The sequence below is a fragment of the Trachemys scripta genome, chromosome 8 (genome assembly GCF_013100865.1).
Source record: "Trachemys scripta elegans isolate TJP31775 chromosome 8, CAS_Tse_1.0, whole genome shotgun sequence".
In the NCBI taxonomy this organism is placed as follows: Eukaryota; Metazoa; Chordata; order Testudines; family Emydidae; genus Trachemys; species Trachemys scripta.
This window is the reverse complement of record NC_048305.1, coordinates 79,638,445-79,662,677: the sequence shown is the minus strand read 5'-3', so window position 1 is coordinate 79,662,677 and position 24,233 is coordinate 79,638,445. Positions and strand designations below refer to the sequence as shown.

The following is a 24,233-nucleotide window of genomic DNA, read 5'->3' as shown; positions in this document are numbered from 1 at the left end:
GGGTAGAAGGAGACTTTGAAAACGACGCACTATGTAAACAAACGAGAGTCTAAGTATAGAGGAAAAGGCAGTTCTTTATATTGAACAACTGAAAATATCTTCTGTTTATGTTAATTTTTAACCATTCTTTCATACCAATAGGAACACATAAAGGAGAACACCAAACCCTGTCAACAAGACATCTTGCTAAAACGGATATGTTTACCAGTTTGTACATAGTAACAGCAGTTTATATACCAGGTGGGAAATTCTGGCTCCAGTGAAATTAATGGGAGCTTTGCCACTGAACTGAGTGAGTTCACCCCAGATATCTAAACTCCATCTGACCAGTAAAATCAATGGGACTTCTCATATGATTAACTCCTCACCAATGGAAGTCAGAGGTTCACAATCTGGCGAAGTCTAATAGTTCTTAATTGTGATATAGACTAAAAAACAACAAACTAATTACACCTACAACTAATTTGTTTAAGGAAGTCTTAATGCTTTGATGCAGTTTAGCGGCTCTGGAATTTGCATTCTGAACATTACATTCACAGTCTGGACTGAGAGTAGGGATAGAATTGTGAAAAGAACACAGCTGGTGTAAACTGTCAGAGCTTCAGGGACTTAAACAAAATGGAGCTGAGGATCTGCCCCTGAATGTATTACAGGTAAGAAATAACCTTTATTCCTGTTGAGTTCATTTATTTTATTCTGATAATAATTAAATAATAGAATCATAGCTAGAAGCTATGTAGAGCTGTGTTCATTTGAAAGAGTTACCTTTCCCTGTAATGAGAGTTAGAAGAGATCTTTCAGGTACTTTTAATTTTACAGGACACTCCATGGTTAGGTGGAAAACTGAAAGTTCCCACACTCAAGGTTGGTTAGTGAGTGCAGCCAGTTACTTCCAAGCAGTAGTAATGAGCACGGGCTCCTTCTCCCTGGGACATGAAAGCTGTAGAGAGGGTGGAAGAAACAACAAAGGGAGCGATAGGAAAAGAAAAGAAGCAGTCAGTAGAGAGAAGCTGTGAATGCCTTGGAAAAGGAAAGCACATTCACAATCCCAATTTTGAGCTATTTGATGAAGTGAATAAAATTAATGTATATTCAGTATTTTACTAAATAATAACAACAAGTAATAACAGATCCAAATGTATTTTGGTTAATGTATTTTTATAGCAGTGAGGAAATTGCATAACAGCATGTAGACATGGCAAAAATGATGTCTGAATGTTGTCCCTTTGCTACACATATTGGCAGTCCCAGCTATGTATTGGCATATTGATGCCTTTTGCTTCTGTAAATATAGATCAGTAAATGCTTGACTCGACTCCTTCAATTCCACCTTGTTTTCTGAGGATGTTGCGAGTTTTTTTTTTTTTTTTTCAAAAAGAAAATGCACAGAACTGGTGGTTCCAGCTACGTACTTGAAGGCAGCAGATTTTCAATAGCACAAATGAGAGTTAGGGATCCAATCCCAATGACTTTCAATGGGAGCTGGGAGCCTAATTGCCCTTTGGTGCTTAGGAGGTTGAGAGTTATGGTTCAAAGTGTTTCCTCGATTGTAACCCTTTTTGGATCTTGTTAATAAACATGTGGAAGTTTTTGGCTGTTGTCTCTTTTTGGTAAGGTGTAAAACAACTCCTGTAAATCATCTTTACTGCATTCACAAGATATTTCTTCCAAGAGAAATTATTTCTAGAGTTTCCAACTGGAAAATCATGCAAATGGGCCACAATCAGTCAGCAGTTATGTGCGTTCCAGGTTTTGAACACATTAAAGGATACCTCTGATTACTATTAAATTCTGGAAGAAAATTGCTTGTAAAACAAGTATTGTTGGAAACATGTTCTCAATTTCCTTGCTACCCTGAAGATCTGGACTAGGATGGGGTTAGCAAAAGTGGAACATTTAAAAAAAATTGTGACTGAAGAAATAGCAAAAGGCACCTGGAATGCATCATATAAGTGATCATGAAATATGCAGTGTTGTTGTAGCCATGTCGGTCCCAGGACCAACACTGCTTGTGAAATATGGCAGAAATATGAAAGTTACTAGTAATGTAGTAATACTCAACTGTGTTATGTCTGTAACACATTAAATCAGATTATGTGTATAAGATTCAGATGTTGGCAACTGCTATTTCTACATACATAGGAATATAACCAAGTTTAATTAGCAGTAAGCAACTTTAACTGGCACTTAAACAAGTTTTTGTTTTTCAAGAACAAAAATATTCACCCACCCACCAGACAGCTCTTACTCCTTTTAGGATTTAATTATTATTTTATTTCAGTCTATCCAAATCATTGCTCTATAGATTTAAACAACAAATTCAATGATTTCTGCCTTTAAACATGCTGTTTATGTATATAGGTTCAATAAAATCCACACTCAAGGCCACTAGAAAACAGTAGGTGCAAAATCACTGCTAGGTTTTGTGATCTGTACTCTGCTCTAGGGTGACTAGACAGCAAATGTGAAAAGTTGGGACAGGGGTGTGGGATAATAGGCGCCTATATAAGACAAAGCCCCAAATATTGGGACTGTCCCTATAAAATCAGGACATCTGGTCACCCCTCTCTGCTCCCTATTTTCCTGGAATTTGAGCTGTGTTAGAAATCTCATTATTTACTATATTTTGATATCATAGCCAGTGTAGGCGATCTCAATTGCCCTGTGGAATACAGTATAAGGAGAGTCTGCCATCAGTGCTTGAATCTCACTAACTCTCCTGTCTGAGGTTGTAGCCCCCAGGAAGGTAGTTTGGGGTGTGAGCTGGCAAAGAAAGCACTTGGATAAGAGTTCAATGCATAAGGGCTTCACAAGGCCATAAAAACTACATTAAAATCTCAAAATGAGGGAGGTTCCTGAAGAAGGTGATAGGTGTGAACCAGTCCTTTTAGAAACTTTGAAACAGTGGAATGGGAGAACACTGTGTAAGTCTGAGTGGGAGGGTGGCAAGCTGAAATGAAAACTAAACACACCCTGACAGAGCTGACGTGGGGGCCCAACAGCTTGACCTGGAGGCTGTTATCCAGGATCTTGGTGATAGAAGCTTGTAACAGGATGGGACCTTGTTGTGAAGACCAGATGAAAAAATCTCTTCCACTTTGATCCGGAGACTGAGTGTGTAAAAAGGTTACTGCTCTGTTACAGGATCTTTTGGATCGATGTGGATCTAATGCTGTCATTGTGCTCAGCCAGCCAACTTCCAGGTAATCAGAGTAAGGAAGTGGAGTCTGGATGGAGAATTTAATATGTCTGGCAGACTGGGGAGAGAGATTGGTGGCTGTGTGGACATATTGAATAGGTCTGTGAGCCAATAATGACTGTCTGGCCCAATAAGAGGCTGTAAGTATCACCATGGCCACATCCTGACTGATCTTCCTTATGACCCTTTGGGGGATGGGAAGAAAAGCACAGAGAAGCCAATGAAGCCAGGGGATGAGGAAAGCATCTTGGAGTGACCCTGGCCTTGGTATCTGCTCTGGAGCAGAAGACAAGGCAAGATCTACCTCAGGGAGCTCCATCAGTGGAATAAAGGCTGAAGAATAGAGTGACCACTCATGGTTGGCTGAGTACTGTCTGCTGAGGCAATCCACCAGGTCTTTGTTTGTTTCTGGTAGGCGAAGGGCCAAGGGAGTTATCCTGTGAAGCTGGTACCATGCGCACAGCTTGACTGCTTCCTGACACAGGGGGATAAGCAGGCATCCCCCTGCCTGTTGATGTAATGCACTGTGGAGGTGTTTCTGTCAAGATATGTACTGTGGTTCCTTTCAAGCCCAGTACTGGAGAGATAGGTGCTAATGGTATTGGTACTGGGGCCAGGGTTGGGGTCAATAGTTAGTAGCAGATCTGCTGGTATTGTTAAGGATTGTGGTACTGGTAAGTCTGGCACTGAAGGTGCCTGTGAGGAGTCATTGTCAGTATTGAGCTTCATGGCATAGTGCACTTAATTCTACATGGAGCTGGATGCAACAGGGAGTCAGCCCTGCTAGCCTGTCCAGGGTGATCAGGCATGTGGGCTTGTGAATCAGAAATGTTGGAAGGCCCAGGACTAATTTCTTTGATCTCTTCCATTCTAGTAAGAGGATCGGTGCCATGAGTTACCCCTTGAGCAGAGCTCATATCGGCCCTGCCTCAATATAGTGGAGGCGGTACCAGGATTTGGCGCTGATTGACAAATCTGGTTTGGAAGACTAAGGACAGCTGAGTGAAGAGGATGCAGACCCTTTCTTCGTACTAGCAATGGGAGCCTTCCAGGTAGAGTCTCTACTTACAGGAGTACTAAAGCAGGGGGATCTCTGGGAGGAGAGAACCTTTTTTAAAGTAGAGGTTGCAAGCCTGAAAAATGGGAAGGATAGTGGAGTTTTCAAGGAGGATGGGAAGGAAGAGACAGGTCAGAAGCGAGATCAGAGAGTCAGAGACTAAGGTGAACGTGGTGGGGGTACCAGCAGAGATGGAAGAAGAGGAAAATTCTTGATGATGTTTTCTTTTGGGAAAAAAAAAAAAAAAGGCAACATCCTGGGCAGACAAAGTGGGACTGAGGGAGCCTAGTAAAACATTTACTGACGTTTATTTACAGAAACAAAAATATCTTTATACCAATTAGGCCGAGCCAAATAGTGTTGATGTCATACTAAACTTTCTCAGAGTTCATGGGGCTCTTTAGATCCATGGCTTTATTTTGGTTCACTGCAAAGTTTGAATCCAGATCACTACAGGTTTGAGCCCATCTCTGCTTATTACGGAAGAGGATAAATATCTGTCAAAGGTAGTGTATTAAGTCAGAGTTCTTTGGCATCCCCATAACTCCCTTTTGGCACAGTGGTGCACTCCAAAAATCAAATTGATTGTGTTAAGCATAAGTATTATAAAGGAAAGGAAAAGGAAAACAACTAAATGAAAAAAAATGATCATGGCCATAAACCTCGTTAAAAAATTAGGCCATAAACTTTCATTTGCAAGGATTTCTGTACGATTCTCTAATGACAAATATCTTTTTATAGAAGCCTCCTTGACATAAGCATTTTTATGGAAAATGGATCAGAGACCAGATCCCACATCTAACACATGCGTAAGGAAGACCAAGTATATTGCCAGGGCACATGCTGTTTGTTAGAAACCGGACTAGAGTGCAATAATTGGAAACATATTGTATACTTAGTGCAAAATAGAATATATAGTAATTTTTAAAAAGGCTTGGTTAGAGAGAAGCGGATATTCATCCAGTACCAAAAGATTCCTGTGTAAGCAGTTACCTGTCAGGCTATATAAACTAACATTGACATTTAAGTCAAAAGAAAACTTTCCAATGAAGCATCATTTCATATAGAATTCAAAATTTCACCATATTCATAAGACATAATGTTAATGACATGATACAAATAACCATACAATATTTTCTTGCCACAAGAAAATCTTTATATTATTGTACTCTTTTCTTTCCATTCATTTCCATGAAACTTTCCCTGCATCTGCACATTCCTCCCAGCTGGAAGATGAGATCTAACCTGTACCAGTGCAATAATTACTGTCTGCTTGTAAGGATTTATACACAGACATTTTAATCAAGAGCCTATAAACTTCAGTCTTTGCAAAGAGTTTCCTTCACCTGGGTACAGTATTTAAAAAACAAAAACAAACCCAACCAACATCCAGATTTCAACACATCAAAATTAAACTGAATATTAAGTCAGTTTCTATGTTAATTTTAACAAAACAACCACTACTTAAAGAACAACCATATTACAAACCTGAGCTTCTATTATTTTATGTCATATGAATATACCTAGAAATGTGTTTTCAACTTTTAATATGAATCCCCCCCAACCTTTGAAACTAAAGTCCAGTCTCAGACCAATTTCACCAGACATGCATTATGAGACATAATAAGAGTTTGCATATTTAGATTAGTTTGATTTTATTTTAATAGACAACAGCAAAAATAAATTAATAATTACAAAGGTAATGCAGCTTATTTGCAAAAAAAATAAATAAAAAATAGGCCAAATGGTTGTCCAGTTAGCAAGGCACCCGTTGTGCCCCTGTAACAGCAACGCACATCACAGCTAATAATATGGGAAGAGAAACACGCTCAAAAAAGCCACTCTGTTCCCTCCTCACAAAGGAGGGGGTGGAACCTTGGCCTGCCCACACAGTGTGCCAGCTAACACCATTGTGCTAGCTTTCTGGGGAACAGAACATTGTGCTGCGGATAGACCCAGACCAGTTTATTCCCTCCCTGGAGCAGCAAGAGAGCCAGGAGGGGGACTGTGACTCTCTGAGTCAGAGCATCACTCCTGACTGCTCCAGAGGCAGCGCCAAAATGCAGATCCTTTGGATCCAATGGATAACTGGATCTGAGTTCATTCAGAGTTTTGAAGAGGAAGCAAAGACCCTGAAATGAAGCCCAAATCTGATCAGTGCTAACGCAGAGTGAAGACAATTAGTTTTAAAGGCTGTCCTGTCTCCAGACTGCTGTGAAAACGGAACAAAACGGAGCTGAAATGGAAAAAGTATTGAGAAAATTCTGACTTCCTATGCATATAGGGGGAATTTAGCTTTAATGGGGTCATCTCCTGGGCCCAAGACACTTCCTTTGTCAATGCCACGTAACTATTTGCCAGAAGCTGTCTGTATGACTGTAAGTGAGGTACAACGTACTTGGGTCATATTACTTAACCTTCCAGAGGGAACACCAAAAAGTTGTTTTTTAAAAAAAATAATATATTTTATTCTGTAACGGTTAGGAAAGGCTTTTCTCTGTGGGGAAAGCAAGGAGATAGAGGAAAAATTATTCCTCAGATGAATCTAAGGCCCTAGCAAGTTGGTTCACTTGGAAAAAGGAACAATGACGAAAATACAAAAGTTTGCATGCACACACACACCTTGCTCATTCTAATACTGCCTTCCCCATCCATTTTTGTCCCTGTAGCTTTCCCATTTTTTGCTTTGTTTGTATAACATGATGCTGCAGCTGCTATACTCTGCAACAAAGCTCTCTCAATTTCAAATAGAACAGAAATAACACACTCTCTCTCTAATCAAGATCAGATCCAACTCATACGCAGTACTGTTTCTTCTAAATTTTGAAACAAACCTGAGATATTGAAGCATGTTACAGTGCCATTATTCTTTACTATGCAGACTGAGTTGGCTTTGATTTACAATACCATAAGCCAGGAGCTCAGGGAGGAAAATTGAACATGCTTACTGAATTTAGTCTTTTCCAAAACCTTTAATGCCTTGTGCTACATGTATTTGCTGATGACACTGCATTCTGAGTTAGGCAAAAATATGATGGTAGACTAGAACATTGCCCCATGTGCAGGGCCTGACAACTAAACAGCTGTTTGATCAGTTTCTGAATCTCACTGCTATGCTTATGCCACTTGGCAATCTAAGCTTTTTGGTGTGTGATCTGTATTAATAGTCAACCTTAAAATTTCAGATCAATTTCCTGCCTCAGAACCTTTGTATGAAAAATGTTAGGAAGGGAACATAAGATCTATAGGTGCTTTACTCATGATTATGTTCAGAAGCACAAGGTTAGAAAGGCAGATGCCCTTGTCCTCTGTTCCATACACTGGGATCTGACTATCGGTTTTGTTAAAATTTTCTGTCCTTTGAAATAGTTATTTGGTAGTAAATCAAAGTCATCTGAGTAAAAGCCCCTGAAGCTACTTATCTGGGATATGTACATCCTGCTGGGGAAATATATTGATTTTGCAGCAGATAGCTACAGTCTCACTGGAACCTTCAAAGGTGCAGTTGCCAGATTCCAGAATGAACTGATGAAAGAGAAAACATGTTGGCATCACTGCTTTATCCACAACTCAAAAATACAAATATCATGGGCCAAATTCTGCTTTCAGAAACACTAGTAAATCCCGAGTAATTATTCCAGAGTTACAGAATTTGCTACAGTATGATGTAGCAGAATTCCACCCCATGCTTCTCATTTAAGATGACAGAGTGCTGGCAGGATGTTCTCATAAGCGAAGTGTTGGAAGTCAGTCTTCTTCCACCTTCTTCCCAGATGCCAGGTGACGACACTACTCATGTTAAAAAATAAAATGTTTTCTTGGATCATTACGGTGTACAAAAGAGGTGCATTAAACTTTGAGAGGCAGATTGCCACTCATGGGACCAGCAGTAAACAGCATGCTCACACCTGCACCATTATTGAGTGAAAATGAATACATATACTCTATGAATGGCTGTAAGGATCCACGGGTCTAGAATGAGGGGTTGTGGGGTCCTTGGATGACTGATGCTTCCACATCACCACTGGGGAACCAGGTGAAGGAGCATCCAACAATTACTGGAGGGTTACACACCTCAGGAAGGATTGCACCAAAAGCCCAGAGTGACACAGAACCCTGTGAATACCTGTTTGGTCCACACCAACTATTTAAACCAAGAAGTTGCCCCAGGGAGCTGTCTTCCAGCTTGCTGCTGCTACCAACCCTGTCTTTTGCCTTGTCTTGCTCCTGATTTCTGCCATCGATCCTGGCCCAGCTTGACCTTGATACGCATCCTGACTTGGCTTGGTAACTAGTCTCGACTCCTGTCTTCGATCCCTGCCCAGGGGACACTACTGGCCCAGCAGCCTATGCCCCAGCCATTACAATAGCATTTCTTTGATCATCATCGATCAGGTAGCTCCCAAATGTCTCTTCTCATATTCCATCTTCACAGGTGACCTTGATATACACATAGACTGCTAAAAATGAATGTAAAGGAAGGTAGCTAGAGAACTGGTGGTAAAAACATTATGTTGGGTGTAAATGACTGTGACATAAAGAGTGTTTGAAGTCTGATGCCATTGCTGTCCAGAATACAACAAAGAGGTTCTTTATTTCCAGCATAGCATCTGGTGAACAGGACTTAACAGCTCTCTTCTGAATGGTAGATGTCATGCTGGCTCCCACAAGTAGCACAGCTGAGCATTTGCTGGGAGTTGTTATTCTATTTTGCAGATAAGATTGCCTGGATTTGGAACAAGATGCTGTTGAGATGACAGCACACGCTTGTGCAGGAATTGTTGGACTCACTCTTGTATGGTTCAGTTTTCTTCTCTGCCGGGGCAGACCAGATGGAGAGCTAATTTAAATCAAGAATGGATTCTTTTCTAAAATAGATGCTCTAAGGATTATTTTCAGGAAATTCCATGACCTGTGCTATACAGGAGGTCAGACTAGATGATCACAATGGTCCCTTCTGGCCTTGGGATCTATGAAGCTATGTGCCCCATAGCTCTCTTGTCTGAAGTACTACAGAGTTCCATTTTGTCACTCCTCCAACATGTATGTGATGCTTTTAGGTGGGGATGATAATGAGGTAGTGTGGACTAAGGTGACTCCAGTATCTGGAGCACACTCAGGGCTGGTCTCTTTGGCTGCTAAGGACACGAGCTTTACACAGTGCAAAATGACCTTAAAACAGCCTGTGATTTCTCACAGAAAATTCCCCATGTGTGGGGAATCTTCACTGGTGCAGGGCTGCTGGAGATAGCGTAGCCGTCTCCTACACCAGCCACTCCCCCTCAGTGGAAGGGGGAGGTGGGAGCATGATGGAGCTCAGCTCCATTATACCTGATAGTCCCCTCGTGTAAGAGGCCTTATACCAGCAGCATAATTTAGAGGACGATTCCACTTGGGCAGCATTGAACAGGGAACCATAACCAGGCTGCACCCAAGGCTGTGCTCAGACATAGCAGAGAATAAAGGCTTCTGTCTCTGCTTTACTGGCTCTGGTTGGTGTGGTTGAGCAGTTTATCCAGTGACATGCTGGGATTGGGATGAGAGTGAAGTGCCCTCTGGATTTGATGGATTATGCTGGTAGGCTGGGGGAAATAGCCAGAAGAAATATCTGTGGTGATACCAGCTCCCTCAGTGTACGTTGCTTGTCCACTTTTCTTTCTTCAGGTTCATAACGTGGGGTCTTATTGGATCAGTGAGCTGTTTCTGAGGGTCAAGATAGAAGTATGGGCCAAATGGTGTTTTTAATAATCTGCACATGGCCTTTTCTTTTGAAATGATCACTTAACACAGCAGATTCATACTACTGAAATCTTGAGATCGGATTGCTGCAAAGGACTATGTGGTGCTGCCCCTTATAGCAATTAGAAATTTCAGCTGGTAAATACGGTGGTGGCCTCTCTGTTGACTGGTTGTTCTTACATGGAGCATGTAACACTTGTACTTCATCACTTTCACTTCCCCTTTATTTGGGAGGGTCAATTTAAGATGCTAGTTCTGATCTATCAAACCATAAATGGTTTGGGGTGCTGGGTACTTCAAAGACTACCTCTCTCTCCATGTGGGATACCATGGCATCTGAAATCAGCTGATTAAGGGCTTTAATACGGAGGAATCCTTCAACTTTGCAATTTGCTTCTTAAACTGGTACACCGGAGCCTGAATTGGTTGACCTTCAGGTCATGCCACAATGTCTATCTGTTTTCCAGTGCTTTTCCTGAGAGGGACGGCTAAGTGGTTGATGGATACTGTCAGTTATGTGGGATCTGAGAGGGGTTTTAATCTTTGAGGTCTACAGTATAGATGAAAAGCATTATATAAATGCAAAATATTGTTATTATTACTCTATAAATCCTTAATAGTCTCTTTTTCAAACCTTTATGAAGTAGGTTTTTGAGAATGACTGAGCTAGTTGTGTCTTCTAATGCCCTGATTGACCCCACACCTTCACTATCATTTCTGTGAAAAATGTTTTACTCAGTTTGCTTTTCTTTTTCCTGCTGTTTCCAATTTTTGTTTGTGCATCCCCAGAGTCCAGACTTTTCACAATAGTTCAAAGAACTGTCTACTTAGCCTCTTGAAAATTTACTCAAAGTGCCTTTAATCTTTTCTTCAAGCAAAGAGAATCTCATTTTTCCATTCCCCATAAATTAAACATCCATTCCATGGGGACAATCTTGCTACATTTTGCCTCTGCAGGAGGTGGGGAAATTACTTACATGAATTCTTCCCAAAAGTAACTCCACAATCCTAGACACACAACACAACTTGCCTTGTCTTTCCAAGGCAGGGTGACCTTTTCTCTTACAGGACTGCCTGCTGTGCAGCTAGCATCTGCAGCCAGAAGGTCATCTATATTCTTTGCTGGACTTTGGGTTTTATTATTCTTGTTGCCAGTTTTTGTACTTGTTATATCTACTTAGTTTCCGTTCTGGGGTACTGAATGCTGTCCACAATTGGGCATACTTGTTTAAATGTATTTTAACAGGTCATTTGTGAAGCGCTAGGATTATTTTTTCAGGGTTTGTGTTCTATGCCTCTGCTTACTCTGGTTTGTCATTTTGACACTAACTGTACCTTGTGCTGTTGACAGCTTCTCCGTTTTTGCTGAATTTTTGCAGTGAAGTTGGCAGGGAGAAACGCTCATTAATTTCCCCCCCCAGCTATTCATAGTCTGTTACTGCCTGGATGAACATTAGCATTACCAAACAGTAACACAGCCCTAGCAGGCAACTGTTTCAATCTCAGAGAATTTCAGTTTTAGGGCATAAAACCCATAAAACAATCACCTTCTTAAAATGTCTGAAGTCATCCATGCACTGGGATGCACTCTATACAACACAGATGCAGTATTCGTTTTGATGTGCTTGAAGCAAGATGGTTTCAAAGATTTGCCAACCGCCAATAATTTAAGCATATGAAACCCACATGGTAGCATAGTGAGATTTTTTCCCCCCCTCACCCAGAGGCAATTTTCTCAGTAGTTGTAGCCAGTGTTTCTTTTGGGATGGTTTCCAAAAGATCATCTCTCACTGGTATTGTAAATTTGCTCTGGCTGCAGTCCCTTATTAAATTAACCAACCACTGTCTAAATGGATCTACTGATTCCATAGCAGATGATTATCTCATCAGCAAGATCTATCAAATCACATCAGTTTCTGATTCTGCTCAACCAAACTGCACCAGCCAAAAATGGGTCTTCACCATAGAAACCACGGTGAAACAGAAGCAGCTTTTATGTTAAAATCATACCTGCTTTGAACAGCTGACAGGTTTTACACTACTAGACAATATGCTGATAATACACCTCTACCCCGATATAACACAACCCGATATAACATGAATTCGGATATAACATGGTAAAGCAGTGCTCCGGGGGGGGAGAGGGGGGAGGAGGCTGCGCACTCCTGTGGATCAAAGCAAGTTCGATATAATGCGGTTTCACCTATAATGAGGTAAGATTTTTTGGCTCCCGAGGACAGCGTTATATCGAGGTAGAGGTGTAGCTTTGTTCAAGGCTTCATCACAGCAGCATTTCAGTTTCCTTTATTCTTATTTGGACTATACAGAACTCAAAGCCATCCAAGCCAAGTACCTTTGTTTTTGTTCTCTTTGGGCTCAATCATACGGGCGTCAGGAAAAAAATTTTATTTTTATATCATATGGTACAATGGGCTAGCTACATTGTGGGGATGCAGTGTTTCATCATCTTCTGAGGCATCACATTTTAGATTATATGGATCAGTTGGTCTCATCCAATGTTTGACAATTCTGTGTTCTGATGTAAACTTTACACCAAATCCAAAGCAATGCCTTATTAATATTACAGTGTGTCTTTTCTTCATCTCTGCAACTACTTTTTAAATCTGGTTACATTTGACAATATACTAAGTGCCTTACCTATGGAATTTTGATCCTGATGAAAGTAGTTGAGAAACGATTCTGTACAGTACATCACTCTGATTTTAAGCTTCATTTTGGTTACTTTTTTGGCCAAGGATTGATATGGACCCATTACAACAGCATTTATTAGACAAATAATATTTTCCCCTCAAGTAAAATTGCAGTATATAGTTACGAGTGTTTTAGCAAAAGGATCTTATGTGATTGTAGTGTAAGCATCCATAGATGCCTCAGATAGCTAGCCACAACCATGCAGAGAGGAACGGAAGGAAGTGTAAAAGGAGTTTTAAATACAGAAAATGGTGAAAATCTCCTGGATTTAAAAAACATTCTTAAGAAGTCCAAGTTCCATCAGTAGAATAGTTGGCACCACGATTCATGAGAATGGGTTGTTTTTAAAAACTTTTCTATCCACTTTTTATTTTTAATTTCATATAGAAGTTCATAAATATTATAGCTGCTAAAATACATAGAGCTAAATCCAGCAGGCAGCTGAATACTGTTGAAGGAGGTGCATAGAGGCAATGCACTAAGTCCTAGCCAACCCAGCTTTTGCTCAGCAGCCTTGGAGAGAGATTTCTGGGTAATGAGAAAAAATATGAACTGTGCTCAAATTCAAATAAAGCTTTGACTTTCGAGAGTTTTTTGTGCCTGAAGCACACAGGCACTTTGGAATATTCCACTGTACATCTACCCTGAAGGCACATGGGAGTAGGAGGAAAGGAAGTGTGTTGAGGGACCCAGGGCATGGCCAAGGACTAATAGTTTAAGTGCAATCCTGTAAGTGCAAGCCCTGATCCAGCAAGAAGCCTTTGTATAATTCTAAGCATATGAATAGTCCCACTGAGTCTAGATCAGGGCTTATGTGCACAGCGAGCATTTTCACAATTTCAGGATAACCAGCTGGAGATCTTCTCCAGTTGAGTGTATGGAAAAGCCGACCTTAAGAGGGACTGAGAACAGAAGTTGTCATTTGGGCCAATCATGTAGATAGAAATGCTTGTTTCAGCTCCCAAAAAGACAGCAGTTCAGTGCCCCTTGATATATGCCAGGCACAGGACCGGTCGGAGCGCCGGCTCCGCTCTCCCCAGTGGCCAGAGCGCCGGCAGGAGGGCGGAGAGCCTGGCCGGGGCTCCGCTCTCCCCGGCGGCCAGAGCACCGGTGGAGGGCATCGAGCCCACTGCGGCTCTGCTCTGCCCGGCGGCCGGAGCGCCGCGCCGCCCCCCTCCAGGAGCCGCCCCAAGCACAAGCTTGGTGGGCTGGTGCCTGGAGCCGGCCCTGGCCAGGCAGCTGTTCTTGCTGGACCATTAATCACGTAGTGACCGAGGCTCCAGCATATTTCATCTTACTGGATCATGAATAACAAAGCACCATGCTTAGAATCCCTCCAGGTGGCTTTGTCTTGCTCATGTTCAACCCTTGTGTACTCCTGCAGGCTCAAGCTTGTGTTCAGCAGGGCTTACCCTGAGAAAGCTGTTCACTGTAGAGTAATCTTTTTGATGCCTTGGCCAAAGCTATAGTTCCATCAGCTTAATAAACAAAAATAAAATAAAATTAAATTAAATTAAAAAAAAGCTGTCTGGAACCAGGAGACAGGAGAATAAAAATGGTGACAACCATTAAATTAGTACTTTTAATAAGGTGGACTCCTCATGTAGTTTGTTAATTAACAGTAAATAAAGTTATTTAAAAAAATCTCTTTTAGTAACATATGCAGAGAATTTGCATGCTTTTATTATGTTTTCCCATGTAGTATAACAACTTTGTTCACTTCAATTGCAGGTTGATAAGTATATACTATATGCTATGTAATCTTAGATGAAAAGGGGAGTCAATGAAGTTTATTTAAAAAAAAAGAGGATAGGCAAAAAAAAGTAATAGGCAAGAGCAATAAATAAACTAAGAAAAAATAATAAAATCATCATATGCCAAGTACAGCAACTAACAAGGTTTGTGGCTGCCATTCCCCTGATCACTTTGCTTGTATATCCCGTTCTTCTACCCATTGTATTGTCTGATTAGACTGTAAGGGTATGTGTATACTACAACATAACACCCAGGGCTTGCCCATGTCAGCTGACTTGGGCTTGCAGGGGTTGGGCTGTAGGGCTATAAAACTGCAGTGTAGACATTTGGGCTTGGGCTGGAGCCCCTGTTCTAGCACCCTTTCCCCTTGTGGGGTCCCAGAGCTCGAGCCCAAACAATTGGCAGAGATCGTGTGGGTTTTTCACTTTCCTCTGTAGCATGGGTCACTTACAAGTTTAAATTAGAGTAAAGGGTGGATTCTCTGTAACTTGCAGTCTTTAAATCATGAATTGAGGACTTCAGTAACTCAGCCAGAGCTTATGGGTTTATTACAAGAGTAAGGGGGTGAGGTTCTGTGGCCTGCTCCAGGTCTTTCATTGCAGTGTAGACATACTCTAATGTCCCAATAGATCCTCAAAGTTTTTTAGGTGCCTAACCCCAATTGATTTCAAGGTCTTTGGATAGGGACTGTTTCTTTTTACATGTATTTGCAATGGGGCCCTTATCCTGATTGGGGCTTTTTGTCACAACTGTAATACAAATCAATAATAACATTATTTCATCTGTTCCAATATACCACATATTTAGTGGCCAGGATTTTCAATGTTTTTCTCTTTTAAAATTCACATGATTATAGGGATATTGGTTCTTGAATTCAAAGTTCATGAAGGAGGCAAGCAAAATGAAGGAATTCACTGGTGTGTTTTCACTAAATATTATTATTACTAATACTGTGGAAGTGCTTAGAGGCATAGATCAGATGGGGCCCCATTGTTCTTGGCACACAGAAACATATAGTAAGTGACAGTCCCGGTCCTGAAGATCTTAGAGTCTAAAAGATAGAACTTAAAAACTTGAGTATGTGTGTGTAACAAAGGTTCTATGTTCTGCAGTCTGATGGGAAAAAAAAAGAGCAAATAGGTGTATATTGGCATAGCAATGCTGGTAATGTGGGTAGCAGAACTTACTCTACTCTGTCACACAGCTATTAAGTTTCAGTAAACATTCATCTCTGAATCTCCCTGCGAAAAGAGTCTTCACTCATTTCCAAATATGCACCCCCACCTACTATATCAGCATCCAATTCTCTCCCATCTTTGCACTGATAATTCAGCATCATTACAAAATACACACAGCCCTTTCAAACCACTTTTTAACTTAGTCAGCCTGATTAAAAGCAATGGTTTTGATATTTATAAACTGTTGAAGTTCTGGGGTCAAGCTGTTACTGGTATATTTTATCTTTTTTAGATATGTTGACTATCATATCTGATATTAATAATACATATTATCCACATTTTATATAGACACACATTAAGCACCAAGAACACGAAGCACAAATACTGTAACAGTGATATAGCCTAAACTGGCCTATACCATAATCCTATTCACTTAAGCTAAGTATCCCATAACTCCTTGCATGTGCTGAAACAAGTATTTGCATAAGCGGATAGGAAACTTGTAAACATCAAGATTAATTTGGTCTATGTCTTAGTACAAGCTAGGGAGGTACCTTCATGGACCAGTACCTGGAATGCTAGTATCCATAAGAAAGAAACAGAACAACAAGTTAGGGAACTGGGACAAACTGATGGGTTGGATTTTAATGATGTGTAAAGAGATATGTAAACCTGTAAAATCACTGTATAAATAATACCAGCTGAAATTGTAACTTTGGGGAGCACACCATCTGCATAAGGTGAATCTAACATCGCTGCACAAGATGGCTTCTTGGAAACTGGCATCGTACAGAACCTTTGTCCTGTACTATATTAATAAACCTGACTGACACTGGTTATCTTGAGTATATTTCATAACAAACCAAAGTATGGTCAAGCAATTGACTACACAATTTATCAATAAATATGATATACGATGTGCAGGTTTATTTTCAAAGTGGGCCAAGTGACTTAAGCTGGACCTGCCTGAGCATTTTTAAAAATCTTGATTTAGGGGCCAGTCCCTTGAGCCATACCCTCCTTCTGGGACCATTCAGTCCCAAGAGCCCTCCACAGACTTGGGTATGACTGATAAGCTGTTCTGAAAATTTCCTGATTGCTCAAACATTTGAGTCCATCTGGAGTTCCCAGAAGGCCATTTTCACCCATGCAACCTACAGAAGATTTTCAGAGCACTTTACAGAAAATGGTTGAGGGAAATATAAAGCCAATATCTCAGACAGTGGTGAACCATTGCCAGTACACTTTACAAATAACTAGCTGGAAAAAACTAAAGGAAGACTCCATATGAAGGAATATAATCTATTATCACTATCTTCACTGTTTTTCATTGACTTGAATGAATTTTGGATCAGGCCCTTAACCTGTAGTTTTCAGTTTACCCATTAAAATGGGCTCAAACTGGTAAAATGCCAGATTAAAAGCTATTCAATCAAAAGGCATTCTAATCAGGGACTTTCTTATTAACAGGAATGATTCTGAAGCACCCTTTAGGCATAATTCCATGGTGTGGAAAATGAGGGAATGCTGTATTTTTAAAAAATATCATGTGCACCTCAGTTTACGTGTGTGACATTATCCTGCCTGAGTGCAAGGAGTTAAACCAAAGGAAGCTGTTGGGGCAGGGGAATGAAATGGGAAGCAAAACAATGGCAAAGTTAAGGTACAGTCCAGAGAATACTATAGGCCCTTGAGGAAACAATAGGAAAGCTATTAATTGGAGAATCCCTCCAGCCCGGCTGCAACTAAGATGGCAAATGTATTCTTCCCAAACCTGAGCCTAGGGAAGAAGAGGACTGAGTGGACTGTCAGCTGCCCAGGAAGGAGACTGTGACAGGCACACAGAGAGACACAGAAACTGCAGCAAGCAAGCTGTCTTCCCCAGCTTAGAGCTTAGAGATGGAGGTAACTGGCTGAATGGAACTCTCCAAAATCTCATGAGAAAAGATTTAAAAGTCTAGGTAAGGGGAAATAGGTGTAGAGGCCTTTTTGTTTTTATCCACTGCTGTGTGCTATGTCCCTTTGGGTGAGTAAATAATACTTTGATTTGAAGATGCTGTTTTTGAGTCACTATAATCAGCTGCTGCCACAGCTCCTGGAGGAAACGGGTTTCCAAATGCCAAACACAGGGCCTCTTGTGTTAACATGGCTTGAAAACATAGGGGCTGTAGCCCAGAGATCCAGTCAGAATGGCTGGACTGCAGGAAGCCAGGCCTGATACCTGAGGGGTGCACTCAAGAAGAGAAAGCAGAGCTCACCGTATAACCAGGAAACATGGTTTTAAAACAATTTAAGTCAACAGAATTATTACAACATACAGCTCTCAAAATAACTTGTAAAAAAAATTAAAACTAGAAAGAGCATCTAAGCTTACTGCTTCACCAGTTTTTCCAAGGTTTCCTTGATCTCCTGGTTCTCCCTGTTAATGCAGAAAACAGATTATATAGTTTATTATAAACTTCACTTCTTGCAGGAGGGTGCTTTAAACTTCTCCATTTTCCCCAAGTTCCCTTTGTATTTCATTTTCTATATAAAACCTAAGCAGTAAAATTATACACACTTAACAAAAACAATAGTTTTGCCTTTATGATCAGGTATTGTTTGGTTCTCTTTTTAACCCCTCCCTCTTAGATTCATATCTTCCTTTTGTCAAATGGAAATTAAATATAAATACACTATATAATTCATAACCACTTCTAAAAGCAAATTTTACTTGTAAATAGTCTGTTAACTTATATCAATTTGACAATACACCATATGGGGCAATTATCTGTATAAACTATAATAGTATTAATCAGATATTTAACTCTTCAATTGCTTTTCCAAATTTGCACTGTTCCACATTTATGACGGTTTTGCCAGACACCCTACTTTACACAGCAGTTGGAATGAAATTCTAAAAAACTCATGTTACTCTTCTAAAATGCTACATTAGAAAGAGATAGGAATATTATAGGAGCAATTCTACTCTCAATTATTACGCTGCAAGTCTTGCAAATCCATAGAAGCTCCATAGAGTCATGGTGGATTTACACTGATGTATTTTAGAGCAGATTTTTACAAAAGAATGTCACTGTATTAATTATCTTGCTAACACCACAGAAGTGGCAGTATCAGCCCTGCTATCCCATCAAATATTGATTTGAGGAGCACTTGGTGTTATGTTGGCTCAGCTGTGAGGCATTGTGCTTCCCTGCAGCTAGAGCATTGGTGTGCAAGGAGCTGCAGCATCAGTGCCATGGAAGTCCTTTAAATGCAAAGGGACTGAACTCACACCAGCCTTCCCCACATGTACCCCAATCCTCTCCTTTCTTCCTGCCTCCACACCCCCAGGTCCCCAACATTCATACTAACCCTCCTCTTAGCCTCCTCAAATTTCCACTTATCCTCCCCCACAGAGCCATATGGAGGGACAGCAGGTGCTATCCATGCCCCCCAATCCTGTTGGCAATATTCTTCACTCTCCCAACTGAGGAACCTGCAAGTAAGCAGATTCACTGGCTAGATGTATGTCAACAAGTGGCCTCATCTCAGGTGCCCCCTCGTGGCCACAAGGCCACTCTGCAAGGGGTCCCTCACCTCAGTTTTCCTCTTGAGTTCACAGTAAGTTCAATACAAGCATGTCCTCAAGTCCATCACAGTTTATTAACCAAAATACAGTGCAAACGTCCCAAATCAAAAGTCACACAACACAGTTCACATCATCCCTGTTCATGTAATCTTTAAAAACTCAGCTCTTTTTTCACCATCCTGGTGTCTTCCACTAGACCCGAACTCTTTATCGGTTGTTCTCTGTCCCACCACCAGGACTGCCACCCGAGCCCTTCCTTCTGGGGCACAATCCCCCTCTTCCCAGTGGTAACTCTCACAGTCTCTCCACTGGAAGTCTTGTCTGGTTCCTCTGGGACCCAGCTCCCCGGTAAGGAGATGCCAGCACCAGCAGGTAAGGCCCTCTGCTGCCCTCTGGATCCAGCTCACCAGCTTAGTAAGTATCTCCCTTTGCTGCTCCTTCCCACTTTCAACCCTCTCCATTCCTGGCTTTCTGGCTTAGGGAAACCTGCCAGCAAACCCCTTGCTATTCTCCTGCTTTCAGCCCTCTCCTAGGAACTACTCTTCCTGACTGAACCAGTATGCTCTGACCCTCTTAACTCACGCACAGGTCTCTTATGTTTCCCAGATGGTGCCTCGCCCTCTTAATTGGCTCAAACAGGGAGCAGCTGTAGTGGAAGAGGAGAGCTGAGCCCAATTTCCTTTAGTGGGCCAGCAACCCTGTTACAATGTATCTCTCGCACACACACACTCTAACCAGGGGTGTTGGAACAATTTTTATAGTGGGGGGTACTATTGATGGAAACCACGTATTTGGTGTTTGTTATTACTAAATACTTCAAGTGAGGGTGTGTGGCAGCATCTCAGTTCCAGCACCACTGACTCTAACTATATTCTATTTTCATATATAAAACCCAGCAGTATTACCTTCAAGCCTTCTGATCCAGGTTCACCGGCATACCCTTTCCGACCTGGCCTTCCCTAAAATAATAAATAAAATTAAAGATTTCAAATATTTGACTTTTACAAAAAATATATCTCCATTTCCTAATTTCCCTATTTATCACAGGGTCTCTCTCAAAAAGCTATTTAATTAAACTTATTAAATGTTTAAATATAATACACCGTCTACTAACTTTATTGTACTGTGCATTTTACAGCCACTTTTCTGAAAATGTGCTATTGAATATAAAAGAAAACACAGTACAATCAACAAAACCTGTATCAACTTTTATGACAGCCAATGATTTATTAGAGAACATTCATCAAAACCCAAGGATGTAACATCCACTTCAATTTCAGTTATAAGAGACCATTGAGGTGGCAAAGAACAGAAAGGAGCTAATTCGCTGCTGTCATAACACCACTGAAGCAGGGGAAGTAACACTGCCAGAGAATTTAATGACAGGTGGTCCAACTCTCTTTTCTCTATTAGACAGAATCAGCTCAAATTTCTTCTCTCTTTTGCTCAGAAAGAGTATTGTAAATTTCAACTCCTGAATTGTTTTACCTTTGGTTCGATGATTATGCTTGTTAACAAATCTTGCCTCTATGATAACTACTTAATTGTAGCATATTGTTAGCTGAGGAGAAGTATGGTACCATTAATCAGACTGAGACACCACAGATGAGGAGGCTTTTAGAAACCTTTTACTGTGACCCCCTCTACCTGCTGCCACTCACACAAAACAAAATGGCACAGAAAGACAAAAAAGGGATTCTTCTTCTGAATTTTCACTTGGCTATTTGTAAAATTTTAATTGTACCAAGAGCAGTCTTATTTTTATTGTGCCATTTATTTTTTTTTCAAATATGTCTTATTTCCTCCTCAGAATAACTTGCAGCCTAGAAATCTTAGCCCACTACAGTCACATAACAGTAGTGACAAGTTAGTCTCCCTAAGCGATGGCAGTTTTATTTACCACATTTCCGTTGAATATCCCCAAATTTCAATGAAGACTGTTTATCCAAACGTAAAGGTTTTCAGAACAATTGTATTTTAAAAGGACCATCTTGGTTTTTATAGAAATACACTGTGATACTGCAAAAGTACAGTATATCACTGCAAGTTATAGACATAACATGGCATATGCTGAGGATTATATCATTATCACACTTGGGACTACAAAATGCCAAACACAATTACTCATGCCATTTGCAGTTATCAGCTGCAAGTAAAATACATTGTGGAGTTCCTTGGTGCACAGTGAAAGCATGGCTGCTGCAAAAGAGTGTATAGTGTGGGTTCTCTGTTGACCAATGTGTGTGTGCAGGAGGTGGATACTGAAGTCTCCCTCCTGGCTGTCTCCTCTGAGGTGGCTAGTCTCATGCTGTCCTTGTGCTCAGGGGAGCACAAACACTATAGCTGTGCCCAGCACCTAATGGGTGCAAACTATGTCTGAGATGCTTGCAATCCAAACACTCGAAACAAATATATACTAGGAGAACTGTGACGCTATACATAATGGACTCCTCTTAAAGGCTGATTGACAATACCTCTGTAGGTGAAAAGCCTTAAAAGGGAAACTACAAGTATTGTACAGATTCTTGAAGTTCTGCTTAGCAGGACTTTTCAGTCTTTTGAGCATAACAGCTGCACCAGACTGAATGATTGTGACTATAGGATCAACAGTCTGCATTGGGACCTTCACTTACAGTTTACCGATCAAAATCGGGGCAAAGTGCAATCAAAGCAATGGGCACTAAGCTACCTCCTTATTTCCCAGAGCAAGGGCACAATCTGGGTCTTAGGTTCTGTTACCTTGATTCTCTGTGACTGTATCTATCCCTCAGTGCCAATGTCTGGGCATGTTCCCCGACTGTCTGAGTATTCTCTGTATGTTTTGAGACTATATATTCTTATTAGGTTCCCATGATACAAACTTTAATCCCATTTTTTTCTGGCAGCCCCAATAACCCTAAAAGCATTCCATTTTGTTACACAAGTTTCAACAAGTCCGGACAGACATGTGCTTTGGTAATATTCTTTAGTTGTTATAAATGGGTTAAATACAACCTCAGGATGGCAATGCTGCCAGAGAGGAGGCAGTTACTGAAGTCAACCCATTTGAAACAATCTTTGGCTGGCACCTTCCAGGTGCTGAAGCTGGCGTTCCAGTTTCTGATCAGCAGGCACAATGCCATCTTAACATGAGGACACAAGTGCTGGTGCAGAAGAGACCATACGAGAGCATCAAATGAGTTACTTGATGGCATGATTCCAAGTCAGAAGTATTGAAACTGTATCTCATTCTGACTTTACAAACTCTGGGTTAAGGGCTATGCTGTCACTACTCTGCTCAGCGTTGGTTCAACCTTCCACATTGGGAGTGGAATAGAGAGAGGTATGGTAATAAAGCCTAGGGCTTTGTGAAGAGTATCCCCAGAACTGGAGAAAGCACAGTTTGCAGAAAAGTCACATTTCTATACATGGGTCAATGATGTGAGGGCCATAAGTGATGGGCTTCTACAGGCTACTGCATGCACAGGGGCTGTGAAACTATTCTGTTGGAAACAGACCTTCATTATTTACACTCAGTAGCTCACAATATAGAATAGTTTTACTTGGAATTCTCACAAGAAAAATCTAACCCTCTAAAATGTAATGATAGATCACTAAATAGTTATCATTTATTTCTACAACGATTGTGAAGCAGTTCCTGCAACCCTTCTATTGTGCAGCACTTACTCCTTATTCAAGTAAATGGGACTAGTTGTATACGTGTTACTCAACCTAAGTAAGGGTTGCAGAATCTGGCTTTATAGGATTATTGGTGTCATGTGATAAACTAGTTAAGGGGCACTTAAAATTAGGATTTATATGGCTCAGCTACAGGAGTTATTTTATTGCAAATGTGCCATGCCAAGAACAATTTAAAGTCTATATTCTAACTGCAAAGAATAACCCTGAAATCCATGCCTATTGTTTAGAGTTGCTCAATAAATCTGAATATATAAAACTGAAATTGGAGGAAAACGTACTTTTGAGTGAGTGATTACATATTTCATTTGCTCTTGGAAACTGCAGTTATTAAATTCTGAGGGTAATAGTCTACCTGATGCTTTACTTTCTGGACTTCGTTGTGCCAACTTGCATTACATTGTCGCCTCTTCATATTAGCAAGCAAGTTTTCATATACTGTATCTCGCCTACAATTTCTTCAGGGGAAAAATGGTTGGAGCTTGCTCTGAATCATCTCTTTGGCTGAATTGGTATTGAAGAATCCACACCACATACACACATTTCACAAAGTAACAGAATTTAGCAGATTCCCATGTAATTATTCTCCCTCCCTCCCCATATTTCCTTTCCAATCATTGTTAATTGCCAAGATATTTTGGGTACAGTTCAGATTAAACAGGTAAAACTGTGTGTAAGTCTCTTGGTAAAATTTCCCAATGATATAAATGGCAGTTTAGGTCACACATCAGATGAAAATTGATCATAAAATGTGTGAAAGTGGATATAAGTGGGAAAGCAATGTAAAACTGAAGACAGATTTGACATTCAATGCACGTGAAAGATGAGTGTAATTTACACATTGAGGGGGAAAGTAACTGACAAGAAAACATAAGATGTAAGATAAAGTAAGGGTAGCCTCTCCTCATCCTACATCATTCTTGGAAAAGACACTTTATTGAAGTAAAAAAAACTTAAGAAAAATGATTTTTTTTCTTAATGAATTAATGAAATGTGCCAAGCCCCTCTTCAGGAAAGAGAAATCAAGTGTACCCCTTTTACCCCCAAAATGCCTACCCGTTTTAATTTCTACATTCTACATGTTGCACTCCTAACCCTGGCTAATCCTTCACATGACCATACCCCACAGAAGGGCATGCACCACACTTTGGGATATGTAAAAAGCAACAGAGGGTCCTGTGGCACCTTTGAGACTAACAGAAGAATTGGGAGCATAAGCTTTCGTGGGTAAGAACCTCACTTCTTCTTGCATCTGAAGAAGTGAGGTTCTTACCCACGAAAGCTTATGCTCCCAATACTTCTGTTAGTCTCAAAGGTGCCACAGGACCCTCTGTTGCTTTTTAC

The 24,233-nt window shown here is 40.7% G+C and overlaps 1 protein-coding gene across 1 annotated transcript in view; it reads right to left on the bottom strand.

Moving 5' to 3' along the window:
- The window catches only part of COL24A1 (collagen type XXIV alpha 1 chain), a gene marked incomplete at its 3' end in the record, with an annotated part of 230,410 nt that overhangs the window by 77,295 nt on the left and 128,882 nt on the right, over positions 1 to 24,233 (bottom strand). Inside the window, 2 exon segments of the mRNA XM_034780084.1 lie at positions 18,015 to 18,059; positions 20,117 to 20,170. Of these exon segments, the coding sequence (XP_034635975.1) occupies positions 18,015 to 18,059; positions 20,117 to 20,170 (99 nt within the window).